The 24,839-nt window shown below is 39.2% G+C and overlaps 1 protein-coding gene across 7 annotated transcripts in view; it reads left to right on the top strand.

Annotated features, from left to right (window-relative positions):
• The window catches only part of GATB (glutamyl-tRNA amidotransferase subunit B), a 137,514-nt gene that overhangs the window by 77,077 nt on the left and 35,598 nt on the right, over positions 1-24,839 (top strand). For 5 of the 7 annotated variants that reach the window (XR_011969727.1, XM_072621254.1, XM_072621255.1 and 2 more), the window contains one exon: positions 7,938-8,071. Coding sequence is in view for 6 of the 7 variants with exons in the window: in XM_072621254.1 (XP_072477355.1) it covers positions 7,938-8,071 (134 nt within the window). In the remaining variant the exon portion in view is untranslated. The other 2 variants (XM_072621257.1, XM_072621256.1) reach the window with 2 other exon arrangements.

Below are 24,839 nucleotides of genomic sequence, written 5' to 3'. Positions count from 1 at the left end.
ATTCACTTTCACAATTATGATTACTATCTGTGTCTTTCCCTCCTTCCCCTTTCCCCTTGTTTATGCTTTTAGTTCTCACTTCCCCTCCACAAAAGAGTTTTATTTTTTTGACCCCCTCCTCCCTCAGTATCCCCTCCCTTCTTTCAGCCCCCCTCCCTTTTAATCTCCTTTTCCCTTACTACTTCTTCCCTCCCTTTTAGCCTCCCCTCCCTTTTCTTTCCCCCTTCCCCTCCTACTGCCTACAGAGCTAATTGTATTTCTATACTTAACTGAGTTTGTTGCACCCTCCTTGAATTCAGTCAGATGAGAGTACCTCTCAAACAGTGCTCATCTCCCTCCCCTCTTTCCCTCTACTGTAATATATTTTTGTGCCTCTTCCTTTATTTTTTTCTGCTCCTCCTTTTCATGTCTCCCATTGCGATCCCTTCACACCCTTAAATCACATTTGCTGTCATCACATAATTTAATTTATACCCACTCCCTCTATCTATGTATATCCCTTTTATATTTCATAATAAATAGACAATTCTCGAGATTAACAAGTATCATCTTCCTTTATAGGGATGTAAACAGTTTGCCCATGTTGAGGAACAGGTTTTTTTTCCCTGTATTTACCTTTTTATGCCTCTCTTGAGACTTACATTTGAAGATAGAATTTTCTGTTGAATTCTGGCCTTTTCATCAGGAAGGTCTAGAAATCCCTTATTTCACTGAATGTCCATCTCCTTGCCTGAAATATTATGCTCAACTTTGCTGGGTAATTGATCCTTGGTGGTAGTCCCAGCTCCTTTGCCTTACAAAATATCATATTCCAATTTCTTCTATCTTTTAATGTGGAAGCTGCAAGGTCCTGTATTATCCTAACTGTAGCTCCTTGATATTTGAATTGTTTCTTTATGACTGCCTGCAGTGTTATCGCCTTCACTTGATAGTTCTGGAATTTGGCAGCAATATTCCTTGGTGGTTTTAGTGTGGGATCCCTTTGAGGAGGTGAACGGATTTTTTCAATGACTATTTGGCCTTCTGTATCTAGGACTTCTGGGCAATTTTCCATGATGATTTCTTGAAAGATATTGTCCAGGCTCTTTTATTCATCATGGCTTTCTGGAAGACCAATAATCCTTAGATTTTCTCTTCTGGATCTAATTTCAAGGTCAGTTGTTTTTTGTTAGATATTTTACATTTTCTTCTATCTTTTCATTCTTTAGATTCTGTTTGACTGTTTCTTGATATCTCATAGAATCATTACCTGCTTTTTGCCTGATTCTAATTTTTATCAAATTGTTTTCTTCAGTTAACTTTTGCATCTCCTTTTCCATCTGTCTAATTGTTCCTTTTAAGGAGTTATTTTTTCCAGTTAGGTTTTGTACTTCCTTTTCCATTTGTCCAATGTTCCTTTTAAATTCTTCTGATTTTTTTTCATATTTTTAAAATCATTGATGAACTTTTTCTTTTATTTCTCCAATTTGGTTTTTAAAATCCTTCCTGAGCTCTTCCAAGAATGCTCTTTGTGCTTTAGACCAGTTCATATTCCCTTCTGAAGTTTCAGATATGAGTACAGTCTCAATGCTGACCTCTTTGGTATTTGTGTTTTGGTCATTGTCCCCATAGAAAGATTCTATGATCTTTTCTGCTTTGCTTCTTATTCATGATAATCACCCTTTTCCCAACTTTTAAAGTAGCTCTCTGCATCTGGGTCACAGGGGATTCTGTCTCACAGTTGTCGTGCCTAAAACTTGAGGCTTTGTGTGTTGTGGCCTCTGGTTCTTTCAGCTAGAAGGTAAAATGCTGCAACTTACCTGGTGCTGAACTGGCTAGTATTAGAAAGCAGAGGCCAGGTGAGGCCTTTTTGGGTTTCCCCAAAGTTACCCTGGAGCTGGCTTGTTAAGTGTGGAGGAGGGGTGGTCTCACCACAGGAGGTCTTCTCAGCTGAGCTACAGCATAGGGAAGTTCAGCAGTTGGTGATCTCATCTGTGCTAGTCTTCCCGATTCCTTTGGGGTGCTCAGGCACTGCTGGGGTCCTGGTGTTGGTGGTTGCAGGCTTCACCCCCCTGGGACTCAGGATCTTCTCCTGGTTTGCTGAGATGGGGTTGTCTGGGACAACTCTGGTCCTGCACTGATCCCCTTTAGCCACAGCAAGAAGGACCCTCCTTAGCAATTTTCCTAGCCTCACAGGCTAAGAGTCTGTTTACCCCTTCTGTTGTTCCAGGATTTTTCCCAGGGAGATATTCTCTGGGCTCATCAAGGTCAACAAGGGGAGGGAGATAGCAATTACTGATCGATCACTCCACCCTGGCCAGAAAAGTACTTTATTAATCACTAATCACTAAAAAGTTTGAGTACTTAATTACTGCACAGTGGCTAGAGAGCTTGGCCTGGAATGAGGAAGACCTGAGTTCACATCCAGCCTCAGACACTTCTAGCAGTGAGACTGCACAAATCACTTAAACCTCTTCCTGCTTCAGTTTCCTCATCAAAAAACGGGCAGATAATAGCACTTACCTCTTGGGGTCCTTGTGAGGCTAAAATGAGATAATATTTGTGAAGCACTTGGCAAACATTACATAAATGCAAACAATTATTTATCCTCAATCCCAGCTTACTATTTCAGAATCTCTAAACTGTTATATGTATATTTTTGTGCCATCATCAAAGCAAGGAATAAAATGTGACAGATTGGCAAAGAGGTTTGTGTTCCCTTTCTTGTTCCTATGTTCTCTTTGCAGATTTTGGGGGCTAGCCTTTAATGCTTTCAGAATCCCTGAAAAGGACTGCAGCTGTCAAATAATAAGTCACTAGATAGATAAAAGCACTGTCGGTACAGGTAACACCTCACACACTGGTCACTGGTCACTGGTCGCTGGACCAGTTTTGACCAGCTGGGCTACGTGGCTAGCTCTTAACTCTGCCTCCAGACCTGATTCCTGCCACATTTCCAGTTCACCAGAACATAGGGTCCTATATCTAGAGGGGAGGGGACCTTTGAGGTCATCTAGTCCAGCCTTGAATTTTATAGATTAGAAACCTGAGACTGTGACCAGCCCTATGACAGAATCAGGCTTTGAGTTCAGGTCTTCTGACTCTAAACCTCCTTTGTTCCCTGACTTGTCATTTTTGTCTTTCCTTTTCTTCTGTTGTGTCAGTTGATCTTCGGTCTTTTAATAGATATAGCCAGACTTTCTATCTGGCCCTATTGTTTGCTTGTTGACTCAGTCACGCTAGTGTGTGATGAAAATGAGATCATAGTCTTTGAGCTGGATGGGCCTTGAATGGGCACCTAATCCAATATCTTCATCAGGTGGGAAAGAAAATCAAGGCCCTGAGAGCTCTGTGGAGTGATTTTTTCCAAGGTGACACCATTAGTAAATGGCGGAGGAAGGCCTGGGACCCAAATGACAAGCTGTAAACATAGCTCCCTTTCCTCTGCAGTATGCAAGACATTTAACCCCTGAGTGTTTTAGGCAACTCTCCAAGACAGGTTCTGTGGCTAGTGTTCAGGGGGCTCTAGATGTGGATGGGGAAGGGGGGCACATTTATTTTCACTGACTTTTGCTTTCCTTTGTAATCCTTTGCATTTTATTTATAAACTTGAAACCATTATTCTGAGGAGCTCATAGGCTTCTTCAGACTGCCATGACACAAACCCCGGTGCTGCACTAAGTTGCAGAGAAGCAGTCAACCTGCATAGTTAGAGGTAGTTTGCTCATGCTGGAGTTCCATATGCGGATGAAATCATGGGTCCAGGCACCCTTCCTAATATCAATAATTGGACAAGCTCCTAGCCTTGACTATTTCTGTTCACTGCTAAGTAGCAGGGATGATACAGGCTGACTGTGTGACCTAAGCTTTCCCTGGAAAGTTGATTAAATATGGAAAAGATGTTCTTCAGCTATAGGGCAGGGAAGACCATCCGGTACACGTGCGGGAGGTGGAGCTGTCAGTCCCTGCTAAATCCAGCATTGCAGAAGGCTTGATTAGAAAGTGTCAAAAGCCACGGAACTAGGCCGTTGTGGAGCCGAAGCCAGAGCTTCCTGTCATTTGGGGTAGATTAGTGCTAAGGAGTCAGTCACACACACACACACACACACACACACACACACACACACACACACACACACACACACACAGCCTTTGATGGGGACATTAAAAGCCCTTTTATGGAATGGCCTTTTTGGCCTTGCTTTTAATACGATGTTTAAATAAGGGAATTCCTGGCTCACTGTTTTCCTGACAAAACCAGATGGCCAGCACTACCGTAGTCACCAGAGACTTCTGAGACATGTGCCAAACTAATCAGCATTTGCCTCCCTCAAAGAAAGAGAAGAAACTCTCTCAGAATGTTGTCTTCTGCACAAGCAAAAGGTATAAAGATAGACTGGCACCTGGACTAAAGGCCTGCATGCAACTTTTATTGACTCATTATTCTCTGGGCAGCCAATAGCATTCCCTCAGTACTCCGCCACCCCCATCACAAAGCTCAGATTTTTTCAGCTGCTTTAAGTTGAAGAGTGAAACCATGTATCCCCTAGTGGAGTACAGTTCCAGCTCAGAGAGGCTTCATCACAGAGTTGACATGAAAAGACAAACAAAAGTCTGACTTGCTGTGTTATCCATCCAATAGAAAACCACCCAAGGGTAGAGAAGTAGATATTCATCACCATCTTGGCAACTCAGCTGAGCCCATGAGTTCAGGCGTGCAGTATTTCAAGGAGGATTTAGGAAACCTTTCTTTGGCAAAGCCAAGAGTTCTCCTGACAGCCCATTTCACTGGCTGTCGAGAGAAGAACAAAGGGAATTTTCCCCGTCTGATTTGGATGAGGCAGCCGCTCCCATTTTGGAGCTTCCCCAGTGGGCTTTGCACCAGCGTCAGAGTTGGAATACTTTTTTTCCCCTGAACAGTTAAAGTAAAACTCCTTCAAATTGCTTATACTTGCCTTTATCTGTAGCAAAGTTTTGGCTGTTAAGATGGCCTTCTGCCCTGGTTTAGCATGAGCAGAATAACAGCCTGAGCTAAGAAAAAGATCAGAAGGAAGACTGTGGGATTATTCAGTAGGGTGGTCACCAGAGAATTTAGCTCTATTGCAAAGGGCATCTGGATTTTTTTTATTATGGCGCGTCTGCCTTAGTGAATGTGTGCCCATGTATATATTATAACATCTGCAGTCTCAAATTTAAGAACTGAACTTACTTAGTGAGAGCTCTGTTCTATAACTGCACACCTCCCTCTTTGTTTCCAGGCTCTCCTGTGTTCCAGAAAAGTCTTCTTCAGGACACAAGGGCACTCTATCTACATAGACCTACCTACAGTGCCTTCCCTCCCCATACCCATACTTATCACCATGCTTGGCAACAAATAATTTTTATTTATTCATTCTTAGAGACCCTAGCTAAGCCTTTCCTGATCTGATACCTGCAGTTGCTGGAGCTCACTCTGTCTTCCCATTATCTGGTCATTAAACACCTGTGAAGCACCTACTATGTATCAGGCATTGTCCTAAGAGCAGGGGATTCAAAGAAAGGCAAAAGACAGCCCCTGCTGTCAACCACAGTAATAAAAATAGCTAGCATTTTTATAATGATTTAAGATACTCTTCTCACAATAACCCTGGAAGCAGATAAGGAAACCAAGGCAGAGAGAGAGGTTAAATTAACTTGTCCAGGGTCAAACCGCTAAGAGAATCTGAAGCCATATAGTCAGACTTTCCTGACTCCATGTCAGGTTTATCTCCTGTACTACCTGTAGCCTATTTTCTCCTCCCCAAAAATAGGCCCTTGAGCTCAGGTATGGTTTCTGTGGTTGTTGAGGGCTGGGTTTTTTGGGCTTTGGACGTGGTGGATACTTAATGAATGCTTATTGGTTTGAATTATGAACCTGCAAAGAAACTTTCAGGGGACTTGTAACTTGATTTGCGTTATTAGAGCGTGGGGGAAAATATACTGAAATAGACTGCATCTGATCAATTCTGAGCTTTCTGCTCTTCCAGACAGGAAAATGGAAGCCTTCCTTTCTATGAACAGGCCATATTTCATATTTTCTCATGTTTCAGAAAGTAACCTGAGCCAAAGTAGATGGGAATGACACACCTTGGATCAATAACTCTTTATGAAAGTATAAGGAGCTGGGGGAATCACTCCATTTTTAAGGTGCATTTCTAATGCCACAGTGGTGGTACAGCAGATAGTCCTCTTGCTTGGCTCAGAAGCTGCATTTGCTTCTCTTTAGTCAGTTGTCAGCACCTACTCACCCTGGAAATGAGGGCAGGTAGTTTTTTTGTGGGTGTTTATGTCTCTGGTGTCTTGCACATAGCAGGCACCTAAAGGTTTACTAAATTGAACAATGGAGGGACTTCATAAACCCTTGTTGAATTTGGTGGTCTTGGAGGAGAGGGAAGGCTTTGTCAGAAGGCAAGCATGAGAGCTGCCCAGTGTATAAGAGCTAAGCACGGGAGGGCCAGGCCTAGCTAGAAGAGGCTCAGGCACTTCAGTGACTCCCACTCGAGTGGTAACTGAAGCACGCCATATGTTACATTATTATGGTGCTTTCAAATGAACGAAGATCCTGCTTTTGTAGGATCATAAGCTTAGAGCTAGAAGGGACCTTAGTGATCATCTCAGCCACCTCATTTTACAGATGGGGAAACAGGCCCAAGAGGGGAAAAAATGACCTGCTCAGTCATATGAGGTAACAAGTAGCAGAACACAGATTGGATCCCAGTTCCTATGACTCCACATCCCACCATCTTTCCATTGGATCACATAACCTTCCAAAAACGAGGGATAGGTGAGATGGGTGAGGAAGGGCGCTAAGTGGTCCTGCAGTGGATAGAGTGCCAGGCCTGGAGTCAGGAAGATTTGTCTTCCTGAGTTCAAATCCAGCCTCAGACATTTAATAGCTGTGTTACTCTGGGCAAGTCACTTAACCCTGTTTGCCTCAGTTTCCTTATCTCTAAAAATGTACTAGAGAAGGAAATGGCCACTATTCTAGTGTCTTTGCCAAGAAAACCCCCATTGGGGTCACAGAGTCAGACACAACTGAAATGACTGAACAACATCAGCATATGAAGAAACTTCTAGCTAATGTCAGTATTTGAATACAGGTCTCCTGAATCCAAGCCCAGGGACCCTCCTACCATACTCAACCTTCCCTCTTGCGCAGAGGAGAGGGACTCATCCTTTTGAAAGTGGAAATAACAGTTTCATCCTTATGTATCTCTTGGGGATGATTCAACAACAGACATTTATTGTGTCTCTAACTTGTACTACAACCGAATCCCTGACTGTATGTTGGAGATAAGACAATAATATGTCTTCATGGAGTTTCTGTTCTGTAAGGGGGTGGGGACGTGAGGATACCACGTGTCCCCAGATGATGTGAGGAGGAATCATGTCACAACTGGCCTCTGGGGTCAACTCCTGGCTCCTCCTTCTGGCTGCAGGGTTGGCATGAGGAGAAGATTAAATTCACAGCAAGCAGATATTTTGTGCTGTATTTTCAGCTCTGCTAAAAAAAAGGTTGGAGGATTGAAGCAGCGGGAGGGGGGAGCTGGAAACTGATAGCCAAAATAAGACTTTGGGGACAAATCAAGTGAATTTCATGGAACTAGGCCCCCCTTGTCTGTTGCCCATTGCTGTGGGTTATCACGGTCAAGTATGTCTAAAACATTTTCATTCACAAGGAAATGCTTGATAAATACAACATGACATTATTATAATTCTTATACAGAGGAACAGTATCACTGAATACCAAAAGTTATCAAACCTTTTGGGTGACATATCAGACGTGATATACCAGTGGGTAGCCAGAAAGCCCAGAGACGTGGCCAAGGACTCCCAGATTTGACAGTTGCACCACAGAGCCATCCCCTGTGCTTGGGTGATGACCATTTTGATTTTTCTAATTTTATTTTTGGTTGTGTTTTTTTTTTTTTTTTTAACAGAATGAGGATGGACTATTGGATTTCTTCCAAAATGTGATGAAAGAAACTAGGGCAAAGCCAAAAAAAGTGATTGGTTGGATTCTCAGCACTTTTCTGGGTTATTTAAAGCAACGGAACCTTGCTGTCAGAGAGAGGTGAGAGCGGCTTTGGAATTTTTTTACCCTTTGCATCCAGAAGATGCTAGCTTAGAGGTACCATATCTTTTTCTGGTCCATCCTTCATCAGTTGAAATGCTGAGAAATACTCTTCCTGAGGGCCAAAATACAAAAGCATCTATCAGTCTTATCAGCCAGCCCTAGAATGAGTCTGTGAGACAGTAAAATTTCATTCATTCAGAAGCCAAGGAAAACAAACAAAAAATTGGATGAACTGTCAGATCCCCTCTAGCTCTGCAATGCTTTGGTTCTGGGAAGCTGAGTATCCTCAGGAATTGATCTCATTAATGTCATTTGTCCCTGTTACCCTATCACAGGATCATTGGATTCAGACCTGGAAGGGACCATAGAGGTCCTTTAATCCAAGCCCTTCGTTTTCTAAATGAGCAAAGAAGTGAAAATGCTTCTCCAAGGTCACCTAGGCAGTAAACAGAAGATCTGGGATTGGAGCTCTAGTTCCTTTACTCCACACAACTAAGTGGTGCAGTGGATAGAGCGCTGCACTTGGAGTCAAGAAGACTCATCTTCATAAGTTCAACTGGTCTCAGACACTTGCTAGCTATGTGACCCTTGGCACGTCACTTAATCCTGTTCGCCTCAGTTTCCTCATCTAGAAAATGAGCTGGAGAAGGAAATGGAACCATTCTAATATCTTTGCCGAGAAAACTCCAAAATAGGGTCACCAAGAGTTGGACGCAGCTGAGCAACAACCCCTAACTCCAAAGCCAACATTCTTCCTACAGCCCTCACCCTACTTCAAAACCTAGGAAATCTTTCTCTTGCAAATGTGTATTTGTGAGTACTTCAGTATCTTAAGAGATGAGTAACCACCCCCCAGCCCAAAGGAATTTCTCTATCCTGTCAGTCCTGTCACATTTGTTATATTACACTCAGTTGGCCTTCAGCTAGTTGTACAGGGTAGCAGTTTATTATCTTTTCACATGCCTATGTCGTTTCTCCTGAGCCCAGGCTTTGGAGTCAGTACAGCCTGAGTTTAAATCCCACATCTGTTATCGACTATTTCTGTGACCTTCGGGAAACCATTGAACATCACTCATCTGCAGAAGGAGGGTGTTTAACTGGATGGCCTCTAAGATCTCTTCCAGCTCTGAATCAATGATCCTATAGTTCTTGAGACAATCAGTCAGTCAGAAAGTGGCTACTGTGTGCCAGGCACCTGCGCTAAGTGCTTGAGATACAAGCACAAAGAATGAAACAGTCCCTACTTGCAATTAGTTTACATTCTAAGAGGGGAGAAAGTAACTACCTACAAAGAATACACATCATAGATATAAAAACAGCAAATACAAATATATACAGAGCAGTGTGAAGAAAGGACGCTAGCAGTTGGGAGTTCTGGGAAGGTATCATGCAAAAGATGGCGCTAAGCTGCATCTTAAGGCATACATTTATTGGCATCTCTCCAAAATACCTACAATTGTGCTTTGAATGCAGCCATCTCTCAAAAAATATTTTTTGGGGTTGACCCCTTGATAATAGTCTCACATAGCCAGCTGTATTTCCATGCCCATGGAAAACAGTACAGCTAACGTAGAGCAGTGTATAATTCTAAATTATTTATATTTGGCATTGAATTGCATTACATGATATTTTTATGGCTTCATCATTAGGTTCAGACTATAATATTCAGTTACATTGCCTGAGAAAGTAGTAATTGATAACAGGAAAAAGGTAGCCCAGGAATACTTCTGACATGAGAAGTCAGCTGGAAGATTAAAAATGTGCCATAGCTATTCAACCAAGTATGGTGTTGTGCATATTAAGTGGGACAAAAATTAATCAAATTTGTTGATTTATACAATGTATGAACTTTGAAACTTTTCCCTCTTTAAAAACTTAATATGTTACATATCCTCTTTTTATTACAATTACTTTTCAAGATACAACATCGAGTTCATAAGATTTTGACTCAGATTCTTTAATTTTTCGTCATGAATTCACTTATTGCATTGAATATTGTGCATAGCTTTGGTGAACACTTCCTTTTTTTTTTCAGTTCTAGCCCATAGCTTTTCAATATTGTTTAAATGAAATAAGTTCCCTGGACACTGAATTCTTTGTATCTGAATTCTCCATTTCTTGGGTCAGTTCCTTAATTGTTTGTGACCTGGGCAAGATTGTATTGTAGTATTCCATTTCCAGTTGGGAGTTAGGGAAGTTATGCCTCTGGACATATTGGTGTTCATCAGAGTTCATCATTACCTTAAAATGTACAAGATTTTCAGGCCCACTAAGAAGTAAAATAATTGGATGGATGTTTTGTAACCTGATGAAGATGATCAGCTTTGTATGGGCTCACTTGGACCTCTTTTTAAAGAGATCTTGCTATAACCTTTAGTGAAAAAGTGAATTTCATCACTAAAAATTACTTTTTTCCCAATTATCAATGCTTCAATCTTTGGAGCCAATGACCAGTGTTTTTTCTTCCTAGCAACAATTGACAACTCTTTTAAACTGGTCTTCTCAGTGTTCTTCCAATTTCAACAAGCTTATGCCATACTGTAGAGGAAAAAAGTAATGGTTCCTCCAGCTGCCAGGTTTCTGCTGAAAGTCATTGCTTATTTTTTGAGGATTAATTAGGCTGTTTTATAGTGGGAATTGTTTCCTGTTTTGGTGTGCACTTTCCTGTGTACTCTGTTGAAATTGATTCTGTTTCATTGTGGGTTTAACCTATTCTTGAAATATCAGACTTCTCCACACCAAGAGCCACTACAGTATTGCTAACACTCATTCAAGTATGTTCTTAAAGAGCTACATTTGAATAATTTCTTGAAGTAATATTGATTTTTAAAAGTACAACAAAGGATACCATTGACACAACTGCATATGGTACAAAATCCAGCACTCCTTTTTTGACAGATGACTAACTAAAGAGGAGGAAACCTGTTCAATCTGATTTCATTTGGTCAAGGTCAGACCTAAGTCATTCTGGCATCAGTAGAAGCATACCTGCATGACCACTGCTGTCACAAAATGAACTATATCAAAATCATTCCTTATCCTGAGGTTTCTGCGTGCCACTATAGGGAAACCACAGCTGGATGATTGTATCTTATCTCCTTTGGAAGAGACAGCATGGTAGAGTGAACAAAGTTCCTGTCTTAGAGTCAGGCAAGACTTAGGCATGAATTTCATTTCTCATACTCACTTGCTTGATGACCATGGCCAAATCACTTAGTCTCTCTCAAATTCCCTTTCTTCAGTCTGTAAAATGTGGATAATAATACCTGTGGTCCCTATCACTACAGAGTTGTTAGAGGTAAATTAAGATCATGCATATAAAACACTTTCCAAACTTTAAAATGTAATACAAATATCAGTTGTTAGTATTTTAATCTCACAACAGCCTTTCAGCAGTATTGCCCATTGCAAGGTACATAGTTCATTTTCTTTTAATGGAATATACATAGCAGCAAAGTTTATTACAAAGCCAATTTTTATTTAGTGAATCACATTTTTCTATTACCAAATTGGGAATGTGTTCAACTGTTTTTTAAAAAAAAGTCTTTGCATGGGTATGGTCATCCATTCAGTGGATATTTTTTGGTTTTGCTAGGCATTGTGTGAGGCACTACTGATAAAAACACCAAGATAAAAATAGCCCCTGCCCTCAAGGAGATTGCAGCTATTAATGTGCCAAAGTCATAGTTAAGAATATATCAAAATATTAATATTTAATTGTTGTTGTTTGTCCTTCGTTCTCAAAGAGGACATCAGGAAGGTGGATTGGATTTAAGTGTGGCCGAACTGTGCAAGATCACCAGCCTCACTCTCCCCTCAACAGCCTATATGTGTGGAATGTCATAATTTAATATGTAATATTCATGTTAACATTGCACATGTCAAATAAAAAACAACTTTGTTAATAACTACTAGCAAAAGTATGCAGAATGTTAAGTCATTAGGAAAAGCACTGAAAGTGAAAATGTAATACACTAGTCTGCCTTCCCTTTAATAACATTCCCTTGGTAGAAGTGGCAATCTCTAAAGCCCCATAAGCTGCTTAGCTCAAGTTTCATCAGCCTCAAGTCAGTAGGTTTTTATCAGTTGTCTATTGTACGTAGGTTTTCCTGTGCTATGTACAAAAATAATAAGGATGCAGAGTTTACAACGTAGGAAGATGACACAAACATAAATGAGACTGTACAATACAAGAGAATAGGTACCTAAGTCAATATATTCTGTCTCTAAACAAATATAGTAGAAACTTATGGAAAAGAAATCATGGGGAACTAAATTGGGTCATGATTAGGAAGAGTTTCATGAAGGAATGGCTTTTTCTAGATCTTAAAGGATTGGTCAGACTTGCCTGTGGAGTAGGGAGAGGAAAAGGCAGAACAGACTTGCAGAGCTGTTGAACCTAATAGGTGCTTAGTACATATGGGACTTCACTGGAGATGTGTGTAGGGGACAGAGGAACAGGGAAGAAATGAAGGTGGGATGGATGGGCATGGCTCGGATTGTGGAGGGTTTACAAATTAGGTAGCATTTAGACTTGCTGCAATAGGCATGTGAGGAAACGCTAGGAAATTTACGTTGTGTGCTTCAGTTTATGTGGTGAGGCTAGTTATGGTTCATAGAAGAAGATGATCAGAATTCCAGAGTGAAAATAGCTGTCATAAATCACCTTATCCACACTTTTCATTTTATATGTGAGGGAACAAGCCTAAGACAGATGAGTGACTTGTCCAGCATCGTACAGTTACTGCTTGTCCAGCGTCTCCGCACCAGTCATCTGGACAAAGGAAATCAAGGAATGACCTTTCTTAGGCAGTCTGGCTGAAGTCAGAGAGCCAAGAAGATAAGAGTTGGTTCCTCCCCTGCAGATTAGGTGAGCCCTGATTAATTTTAGGAACAGGCATCAACTGGCCAATGGACAACTCAGTCCAGAAGGCTTAGGAGGCTTCACTTCAGGGTAAATTCCAAGCTTAATAGATGAATAGTGTGCGGGAAGCAGGCTGGCAGGTGTATTGAGCTCAAGGACATACTGGAAAGTTTGACTAGCAGAACCTGATAAGTAATTTTATGTTGCTGAGGCTATATCATAGAATTAGTTTAAAGAATTGTCTAGTGAGAAAAACTGTAGTACAGTTTAGATGTTAGTCATCTTAGATATATTATCATTGTTAAAAGATGTTAGATTTACTAAAAATTACTTCGAAAGTGACTTCTTTATGTCTGATTTTGTCAAGAAAGTGAACTCTCTGTAAGTCCTTTGATACCCCTGTGTGGGATGGCTCAGGTCTCTACATAAATCAATTACTCAGAGGCCTCTCAAAGTGATGACAGAAAAGAGATTTATTCGATTCTCAAGAAGTGGGGCTCACCTGTAGGAGTAGGAAAGCTGAAGACAAAGAAAAGGACAGTGATTTATATAGACCCTAATGCAAGTCCCTCCTCCCCCACTGACCATTATCCTCATTAGCTGAGAATGTGGTCTTACATTCTAGACACGAAATCTAACCAATCCCTTTTGAAATGAAGACATCGAGGAATTATGTAAGTTTTGTCCAATCATTGAGACCCTAATACACTACACAGTTTTATATCCTTATATGGAACTATTCTATTCTAAAAATATTGTAACTTTGAGCCTTTAGGCCTTACCTCACCCCTGGGAGAAAAATTACAATCTGAGGAGTCTTCACTAAGTCTATCCCACTCAATCCCTCCTCTTATTTTATCAGCCTGAAGACTTCTCACGGATGTTTCAAAGTTCTGTAACATGATCTCACACTGTCTATTAACCTCCTCATCCCAATCAGGATCATTCCTGTCTCTCGTCTCCACAGGTGACCAACCTTCCTTCTTTAATATCATCAGTCGAATGGCTCCTTCAGTCCTTTCTCCTACTCTAGCAAGTTTTAGTAAAGAATTTCTAACTATTTTAGTAATTAGTGAAATCAAACAAGATAAACAAATAGGAAATAATACAATGCCACTAATTGCTATAAGGCCAAACCACAGTAACCTCTTCCACCAGCTCCCCTCAAACCAGGACCACCAGGATGTATTGAAAGGGGAGCCCCAAGTTTGTATGGGAACATGAGCAACCTTCCTGATATTCTTGGTGATCTCTTTCACTATCCTTCCATTATCATCAATTTTTAAGCAACATGTAGATAAATTGAGTTTCCCACAAACTCCTCCTTCTTCTGCAAGTAAATAATCTAAGATTAATCTATGTTGCAGTACTGCTTCCCTAGTTTGTGTGGCTTGATCAGCCAATAAGTCCAAAGCCTTTGCTGTTTGATTGGTTATAATTTCAACTACTGCTTGGAGTCTGATTAGTCTGTTTAATAGATATATAGGGGTTCTATAACCCCAGCTCCCAACTTGAGCCCAAGTTGCAGGCCCATACTCTCTGATTATACTCTCAGGAGGCCAAGTATCGCCCCACCCATTTGCATTTCCAGTCTGAGTGAGGGAGGTGTCAATGTTCCTCTTTCTTTTGCTAGATCATCATATAGAGGGACCCCTAGATGCTGTTTCCCTGATTCAGGCAAGAAAAAGAATTTAGGTCTCACCAATCCAATGTAACAAACACCTCTCCAGTTTAGTGGAAGGTGAGTATAGGCTGTCTGTCCACATATCCAATAATGCCCTCTCAAAGCAGGATTTTCCTCTAGAAACAGTCTTACTCTATAATCCATAGATGGAAAGTACTTCACATCATCCGGGCCTAATGGTCCCCCTTTCATGATCTCTGACTTACCCTTCCATAGTTGTTGTTTCCTCTTCCATATACAATGTTGATAATTCTCCCCAGTTCTATTGATTACACTCTAGAAAGTATCAAACATCATCCTATGTGTTCCATTCTCCCACTTCCATACCCATTCTTTATATTCTGTGTTATTCTTAATACTATTCATATATGTATATATATCTCCACAAATAGTCATGGTCGTGACACCCTTCACATGGTTTTCTGGGATCAGAGGGGTTGTAAAACTTATACCTACAACTTCTATGATATTCCCCTTTTGTTCTCTCTTCGTATGAAGAGGGTGGGAAAAATGAATGGGTTCAGGGAATCACCCTACCATCTGAACAGGTAATACCGTTCTGATCCCATCTGTTTGCATACTGGGTACAATCAATATGAGCCAGGGTTTCTGGCCTTTGTGTGAATGTCCATTTACAATTACTTTTTCCCAGCCATGTCTTCTGCAATTCAGGTCCTGTTTGGTTTAAACAGTGTTCACCTGGAACTGATTCGGACAAAGACCATTGGTGTTTCTCTTGGCTTGTCCAGAACCTTGTTCTGTCATGTACTACAGATCTATTACTTAAAATCCAGACTGGACTCAGCGGTACTGCTACCCATGGCCATTGGCTTAACCGCTGAGGTCCCCCACAAATCCAACAGTCAGATACCTCAAAGGTGTCCGCAATGGTCTGAATTAGGGCCAGGAAACTATTTTCAAGAGTGGGGTTGATAACTGGGGCCTGGTGTCCCAGCAGTGGCAACAGGATCATGCCTAAAAGGGACATTCCCAGGGTATTACATTTTGGTTGCATTGTTCCCACGGTTTGTCAAGTCCACACAGCCTTAATAGAAGAGTCCTGTTTAGATATTGTGATTAATGGCTTAGGACAATTGCTGAACAGAGAATCCTGTTAAGAACAAACAATAATAATCCTAGTATAGTTCCCCAAATAACAAAACTTATAATGAATATATATATATACCTCATTGGCTATCCCTTTCCAAATTCTGTGTGTTCTCACACACGCTTCAAATGGAGCTTTTAATAGCGACAAAGTGTGTCTCCAAGCATGAAGCTTGAGAGTTTAATAACTAAATGCAATAACCTTCCATAACTTTGTATACTGGCTTCCCAATCATGCTAAACATTTTTTTTTTAATTGGGATGGGGGAATAGATAGTTCAAGGTTCAATCTTACCCATATTCCTCCCCTCCTCTTATTTATTCCTGTTTCCACACCTAAATCCAATCAATAAATACCTCTTCACATTCTTTCCCTTATGAATCCTTCCCTTCATCTATCTCCCTTTTATATGAATATGGGAAGGAAGCAAAGTTAACTGACACATTAGCAAATTACAGGGGGCAGTCCCCTTGTCATAAGTACAGATACAGAGATTTAAATTAATGAACTGTCCATTTAGAGGTTCCATCTCATATAGCAGTCTGGGGAAAAATATCATCTTATGCAATTTTCTGATCTGGATGCTCCTTCAAACAGTCTTCAGCACAGCATCTCAGCATTTTCTTCTCTTCATCTTCTTGTAGAAATCCAGATGTCCACTCTCCTACTGAACTTAATACCATCTTAGATTACCATTCCTATCACTCTTATAAAAATCAAAATTGAAACTTTGACAAATTGTCATTTTTTTTTTTGATGACAGAAAAGAAAATTCACATTAAAATGCAGCTTCTACATTTCACAGTAAGTCATTATTCATTCCCTCATTAGGAAGATGAGATTTCACTAAGGAGTCAATACCAGGCTCCAGTACTTATATAAATACAAGAAATAATCATTTTTAACACAGTGCATATCACATCATAAAACAATTCCAACTTCTGATCATGTGATGCTTCTTTTAAAGCATTTACAATATAGTCCACAAACCATTTTTCATTTAACATTAACCAACTAAGACAAAATAATAACTATGCATGCTAGTCTCACAAGCCCTTGACCTGATCATCTCCACACTATTACTAAGAATTAGAGGACCCTAACTTATTGTTGTTGGTCTAAAGTCCTAAACCTGTTAGCTCAATTTTAGACTTAACCTCAGATGTTCCCCTACCAACAATCTATTATTCACAGATCTGGTATTATTACTTACAAAACTTCTGATTTTAGGAATTTGCCACTAAGAGTAGGGACATTGCAGGGAAACAACATCTCCATCACTTCATGTCAATTCCAGGCAGGAGTAGATTGTCAACTGGCGTTCAGCCAGGCTTCAAGTCTGCCAGGTGTCAGTGGGGAAATTGAGTCAGGAGAATCCTACCTCAGCCCAGGCTGAACAGTCGTTCTCCCAACCTTCCCATGAGATCACCTTTTTGCAGTTCATGCCAGCATCTCACAGGCTTACTGGCATCATGGATCAGTGGCTCAGACCGCCTCTCTTGCTATCCACACCTGGAGTTAGACTCAGAAGACCAGTCAGTTAATAGTCCCACAAAAATCTTAAAATAGCAAGCTCCAATAATCAGTTTCAGACATGACTAATTTCACGTTGGCCAAGGAACATCTTTGAAGCAGGTCTAAGTAGCCTACATGCCTTTCTATAAATGTTCTAGTTCCTGATTGAATAACAATCATAAGTCATTGCTCTAATAGATTTATATCTGTTTCCCAAACTACTTTATTCCTTTCTAACCCTGCTCAATCTAAAAGAATGAGCTACACATGTGATAAGTTCAAACACTAACTTGAATTTTTATGTTTATGTAATGAATTCAAATCAAAACAATCATTTAACTTTCAATGCCAAATATTACCAGAGGCTACCTACCTCTAAGAAAATTAGACTGAAATTCTTTTTCCCAAACTGAAGATGTCTCTGATTTAGTCTCAGTAATTAATTCAGTTAATTGTTTTAATACTAATTGCTTTTACATCATTTTGTAACATGTAAAGATCTCATTCCAAGTTGGGACCTTTGTCTATTACCCCAAAAGAGTTTTAGTTCCATTTGTCTAAAGGCCTTGGAAAACCTCACCTTGAAAACTCCTTGATTTTTTTTTTCCCATGTGAACCGGCTCTCCTAAGGTCCACTCTATCACTATGCCCAAGTCTATTCTACTTCCCACTCTTAATTCTATCAGTCCAAATCTCCAGTTTACTGGCCACTCCCATCAAGACCATTCCTGGAGCTCCCAGACCACCGGGCCCCCCACCCCCTTTTTTTTTTTTGTAAGGGATTCATTTCCCTGAATCCTTCTGTAAATAAAATACAATTACAGTTAATTCTATGGAACAATGATACAATATCTATTTATTCCCATTAGATTTAGAAAGAATGTTCCCAGAGATTTTATTTACCTCTTAGATCTTAAATTTGCCCTAAAGAGCCAATCACTGAAGATCATTTCTTGTACATTTTCAAATTCTCACCAAAGCAAGTTCTATATACAATCTCCTCAGCTGCTGGGGCTGTACTTGTTACTAGCCTGAGGACTGCTTCTTTCCCCCACATATTCACACAGTGTACTAGCTTTAGGTTTTTAGCATTAGAATTACAAATGGCAAACATAATTTTGTAAGTGGTAACAAATTGTTTTAGCTATGAACCCGAACAATAAATTTCAGATGACATCAATTGCATTTTCATATCCTGTTAGAGAAACTAAATTCTTCCCACTTTTGTAACTTACAAATACAAATTGGATAGGTAGGCCTTCCAAAAACCCATACGAAAGATTTTACAAAATATTTCTTAATACAGCAAATATTTCCTCTCTTATAAACAGTTTGCAATTTATCACAATCCCCTTGAAACTAATTGACAGAAATCACAAGAAAAGACCTAAACCCAAAGCCTTTTCACATTTGCCCATAAACTTTCTTTTATAAAAATAACTTTAGAGTAAATGCTTGATTCATGGCAAAAACAATTTTAGCTAAAATTTCCTTTTCAACAACAGAAATAAACTTTTAACATAATACATGCTCAGATGAAACAGGCTTGAAAATCACACATATATATATATATACATGTACATTTTTAAAGTGTTCTCATTTTCTTAATAAGAATGCTACAACAAGGAAACTCTTATAAAAAAATTCTTAACAGCTCTTTTTAACCAATTCATTAATTAACTTAACAATGCAATTTCTAATACAATATTTAGATGGATTACCTAAAAATTTAAACTTATTTAAGTTTACTTAAAACTTAAAAGAAGCCATTAACCTATTCAGCTCTTTTTTTTATAACCAAATGTAAGTTTCAAATTATCAGATTTCTATCACATCTTTTTAAAACCCCAATCTATATGTAATAAATTACAAAATTTAAAATCGTGTAACAGTTACATTAGATTAATGTTGCATCTAACAAATACCTATCCTTTTGTTAATGAATCTAACATTTTTGGCAGAAATGCTGCTGGGTGTCTCTGCCCTCCTCTTATTTGTGCCAGGATTCCCAAGGCCACCCCTTTCTGGCCCAAAAACCTAAACTTATTATCTTTTTACTTTAAATACATTGTCTGACATCAAACATATTGATCTAATTAAACCTAAATTCAAGACTCTCAGCTCTAAGTTGCTTACTTGAGATTTTCTTTTACTTTCTAATCTTCTGCTTACTTCCACCAAACTTTAATAAATTCTAACCTATCTGAAACATTACATTAAGAATGACACATTTCACCTATTCACAATTCCAAATACAACCAGAATGAATTCACTTAACTTTCTGTTATTTCCCATTACACTAAAATTTCTTCTTTTGGGTGAGGCAGGAAATGGTTAATTGGTTGCTAGCATGCCTCTTAGGTCTGAGGGAAAAAGATTTTTTTTTTTTCCTTTCTCTCCCTCCTTGTCCCTCCGCCCCTCTGAAACTAGTCTGGAGGGGTTGAAGAAAGGGAGTAACAGGAATTTCAAGGACAGTTCAGCTCAGCCTTTCTGCTCCTGCTGGCTGGCTGGCTAAATTTACAACCTTATCAGATAAAAAACAGAGACACACAGACTTTCATTCACACAGAAATACCAACACAACATATACAGACAAAACATTTAACAGAATAGAATAGTACATATAGGTTTAAATTTTTGGCAAACCCAATCCTCGGAGGAACCATATTTGGGCCAGGTTGTGCCTCCTCCTCCGATGTCTTTTCACCCCATATGAAACAACAATACTTAATCATCTTTTTCTTGTCCTTTCCCCTATATTTTGATAATTCATGCCAACTTTGTAATCGGTTTCCCAAGGGACTATTTACCGGTATTTCTTCCTGACTCCACTCCGAAGCTCTATTCTTGAACTGCTTTTGTCCCATTTTGGTCGAGGGTTGTTGCCAACACCTCCGAGTCTGAGACTCAGCGAATTGTGCTAGCTCCCTTGCTAGCTCTCCCGCTGGCTCTCCTGCTAGCTTCTTAGGAATTATGCTAGCTCCCTTGCTAGCTCTCCTGCTAGCTCTCCTGCTAGCTTCTTTGGTCGAGGATTGTCGCCAACACCTCCGAGTCTGAGACTCAACGAATTATGCTAGCTCCCTTGCTAGCTCTCCTGCTAGCTCTCCTGCTAGCTTCTTAGGAATTATGCTAGCTCCCTTGCTAGCTCTCCTGCTAGCTCTCTTGCCAGCTCTCAGGTGAGGGTCGCCCGTCACCAGCAGTCACCCAGCAAATGTTTTTGGGGGGGGCCCTTCACCCTGGGGTCCCGCAGTCCACTAATTTGGTTGGGAGTCGTCACCTTCTCCCCGAGTCTATCTAAGACTCAACGAATTGACCCCCAGGCCCCACCCCGCGCTTACCACTGGGTCATATACGCGTACAAGTTGCCTGACTGCAAACTTCAACACCAACCGGTTGGCATTTTCACACACTTCACAGCTTCCGAGTCTTTGGAGTCCCTATCTCTATTCTTTTCTGTCTTCACTGAGTTCCTCTGCTTTGGGTCATTACCTTGCAGAGAGGGAGGCCCGGCAGCTCTTTTCAAAGACCGAGGGGGGGGGGGGAAGGCCTCCCCCACGGGCGCGCCTGTCTTTTGAACTGAGCTGTCAGCCGTCTCTCAGAAAGGTCACAGATCCCGGGCAAAGCCCCCAAACTGTGTGGGATGGCTCAGGTCCCTACATAAATCAATTACTCAGAGGCCTCTTAAAGTGATGACAGAAAAGAGATTTATTCGATTCTCGAGAAGCGGGGCTTACCTGTAGGAGTAGGAAAGCTGAAGACAAAGAAAAGGACAGTGATTTATATAGACCCTAATGCAAATCCCTCCTCCCCCACTGACCATTATCCTCATTAGCTGAGAATGTGGTCTTACATTCTAGACACGAAATCTAACCAATCCCTTTTGAAATGAAGACATCGAGGAATTATGTAAGTTTTGTGCAATCATTAAGACCCTAATACACTACACAGTTTTATATCCTTATATGGAACTATTCTATTCTAAAAATATTGTAACCTTGAGCCTTTAGGCCTTACCTCACCCTTGGGAGAAAAATTACAATCTGAGGAGTCTTCACTAAGTCTATCCCACTCACCCCCTTGCTGAAGGCTACAGGCTACCAAGAGATGAATACCACCTAGTGGTGAAACAAGGCTTGGAGTTCCCAATCCAGTCAATATTGCAAAAATATGAAGTAATTAGAAGTAAATAACGAGGCAGTAGGAACTCATTGAAAAAGTAATGGCAAAATAGTTTTTGTGAAAGGATCCAGGACAGCTGAGTGAGTTGTTGGGATTAACCATGTTCCCCTTTATTACATCAAAACACCAACAAGCACATCAAATAAAATAAAAAAATAATAAGAAGGAAATGAGTGTTGACTCTTCTGAAGAGCTGAAAGAAAGAGACTGAAGCACAAAGAGGCACAATCCAATGAAAAGGTATTATGGGGCAAAAGAAAGTGAGAGGAGATCCAGAAATAAAAATAATACAAAAACTACTAGAGGACCCAGACAGAGATGTAGAGAAAAATAGATATTGTAAGAATCTTTAGTGGTGATAAAAGTGGGAGTGATATGAAAGAAAGTCTGGCATTTATACAAATGGATAGAAGAGCATTGAAAGAAAGATACAAAGAATATGAAACTTAGTAACTTAGAACATCCTGTGCTAGATTAAGCAATAAATGCTCAAAAGAGTAGGATGACTCAGATGGAGGACAAAAATGCAGAAATGACAATTCAGATAACAAAACAAAATTAAGAAGCTGCACCAATGGAAGATTTGATCCACACAAATCAAAGCAATGGTGCAGGAGTACCGAGGATTGCAAAACAAACTGAGAATTACTGGTGTCCCCAGGAAAATACAAAAACATAAAGAGTGAAAACCATATTCTAGGAAAGCATATACTAAAATTGCCTGGAAGTACTGAAAACAAGAGGGCAAAGTACATATCAGTATAATTCACAGGATGCCATCAAAAGTCCTCTGACTCCAAATTAACTCAACCGAAAAGGTTTTTTTAAATCCAGAACTTTACTATCACAGAAGCAATCTAAAAAGCAACCAGGAAGAAGTACAAGACTATGCAACAAGCATAACATATAGAAGAAGAGGCTGGAATGTAGTATACTAAAAAATGCAAAGGGAAGCTAACCTTCAACCAATATTTTTTAAAAAATAGAATCAAAAATTTCTGCCTTTTCCTTCAGAAAAAGCCAGAATTGGACAGGGCTTTTGATAGGCAAACCAACCACACGGTAGAAACTTTAACAAAATAAACCAATTTTTAAATATTGATTCAGTGTTTATATATTATAAGAAGAAATAGTCTATTTACTCTTTGAAGTCCCATCTTATAAAAAGTTTATTTAATGAAGGCTAAGAATTGAAGCAAAAACCTCCACAAAGGAGAAAAGAGAGAAATAAGTTACTACTAGATAAGGAAAATGAAAATTACACGAGGAGAGAATTTTATCTTGAATATTTAGAGACTTCAAGTCAACAAGATATTAAGGATGTCAGAGGAAAGAGTGATTGATAATACAGACTGTCTGGTCTCAGTGGGGATGCTTAAGAGATTGTATTAGTAAAAATAGAATCTGTTTTTGATGTAGGTATATGGAACAATGTCTGTGTGCGTGTGCATGTGTCTGTGTGCATGTGTGTGCACATGCATGTAGACTAGAATTTAATCCATACAAGCAAAACAAGCTGTGTTGTGTCTCATGCTGGGTTGTTGTTTTTTTTTTTAAGTAATTTAGCAGGATTCCTTAAAAAGGAGGACAGGTCTAGAATAAATGAGAATATCCAATAATATGATTCCTACATAAAATGCATCTGAAATACAGATGTTGACCTTTATTCTCCAAGAAGACCAAAATGACATCACTATGCTAAAGTCAGGTTTCATCGTGTCCCACTGTGGCTAATCAGACCAACATGAGCTCGGAATGCTCTACCACAGACTGCGCACAAATAGTCCATGTGAAAACTTGGGGTAGATTCTCCAAATTTGCATATTCAGGGTATCCTTTAAGCTGTTTCAATTCTGCTTTGCTCATAGAGCACAACACCTTCTCTGATGTGGGCACACCATGCTGAGTGCCAGTGTCTCCCATGTCACACAATCAATACCAGAGTTCTTAAGAGAGACCTTGAGAGTGTCTCTGTATAGCTTCTTCTGACCACCATGTGAACCCTGTGTGAGCTCTCCATAAAATGGTCTGTTTGACAAGTGTACATTTTACATATAGATTTAAAATATGGGGCTAGAATAAAATTTATTAAGCTTCATCTAAATTTAAAAAAACAAACAGGATTTTGTTATAATTTTGTATAAATAAGTAGTAAAAAGAGCTTTGAGACAAATAGGAAAACTATGTCATGGGTAAAGATGTAGATAATGAAATTTTATCAACATATATGTAATAAGAATTAAAAGGAAAGGCAAACTAAAAAGCAAAACTAACAAAGATAATGAGGCATTAATAGTTGCAGATTTTTCTGATCATTTCCTGGAATATGACAAATATAACAGAACCAAGAAGGAAACTTCAGATTCAAAAGCGTGGAAAAACTGAAGTTGATATATCTATAGAGAGTATATTGAATGTAAGTCTTGGTATTATTATTTTTCAGGCTCGTATCAGATTTTTCAAAAATCAATTATGCTTGAGGCTTAAAGAACTCTATAAACAAATGCAAAAATACAGAAATCTTTTATACATCCTTTAGATGCCAAAATGTAAAAATAAAATATAGTAATAACATAATATAGTAAATAATATAGTAAAAATATAGTAATAACATAAACTAAATAACTAAACTATATGACTAAAACAAATGGTCATCAATAGAGGAAGAATGAACAAATGGCATAGGTCTTAAAAGGAAAATATAAAATGACATCCAAAATCACAAATGGATCAAAGGCCAAGTCAGAAAAACTAAAAAGTTATGTTTAATTGAATAACAGTGATACAATATGCCCAAATTTACAAGATGCCACAAAAGAGAGCTTTATAAGAAAATTATCTATGAAATCATTAAATACCCAAATTAATAAATAGGAACAGATAATCTAAATAGCCAAAACTTAGAACAAAAATTTAACAAAAAATAAATAAATAAATGAACCGCAACAGGTTAAAAATCTTTAGGACCATGTAGATTTACATGAGAATTCTAATGGAAACTTAAAGAAAATAATCGTTCTGCAACATAAACTTTTCAAAAAACAAAAAGAACATACTCTACCAAACTTCATCTTTGAGATAGCTATGTTCTGATGCCCAAAACAGGGAATGATAAAGCAGTAATGAATATTGATGCTAAAATGCTAAGTGAAATACTGGCAAAGAAACTACAGTATCATTCAGCAACAACAAAATTTTCATTATGGACTAGTTGGAGTTATACCAGAAATGTAAGAATGCTTTAACATCAGGAAGGTATTTAGCATAATCAATTAAAAACCAAAACCAAGAAGAATCCATATTATTATATCCAGAGGTGAAGAAAGCCTTTAAGAAAACAGAGTACTCAGTTGTTAAAAAATGTAAAAACGTAGTAATGAGAAGACTTGTCCTTAATATGATCAGAAGGATTTCT

Source organism: Notamacropus eugenii, chromosome 6, assembly GCF_028372415.1.
Source record: "Notamacropus eugenii isolate mMacEug1 chromosome 6, mMacEug1.pri_v2, whole genome shotgun sequence".
NCBI lineage: Eukaryota > Metazoa > Chordata > Mammalia > Diprotodontia > Macropodidae > Notamacropus > Notamacropus eugenii.
The sequence above is the reverse complement of the archived record's forward strand: the minus strand, read 5'-3'. Positions and strand labels throughout refer to the sequence as shown.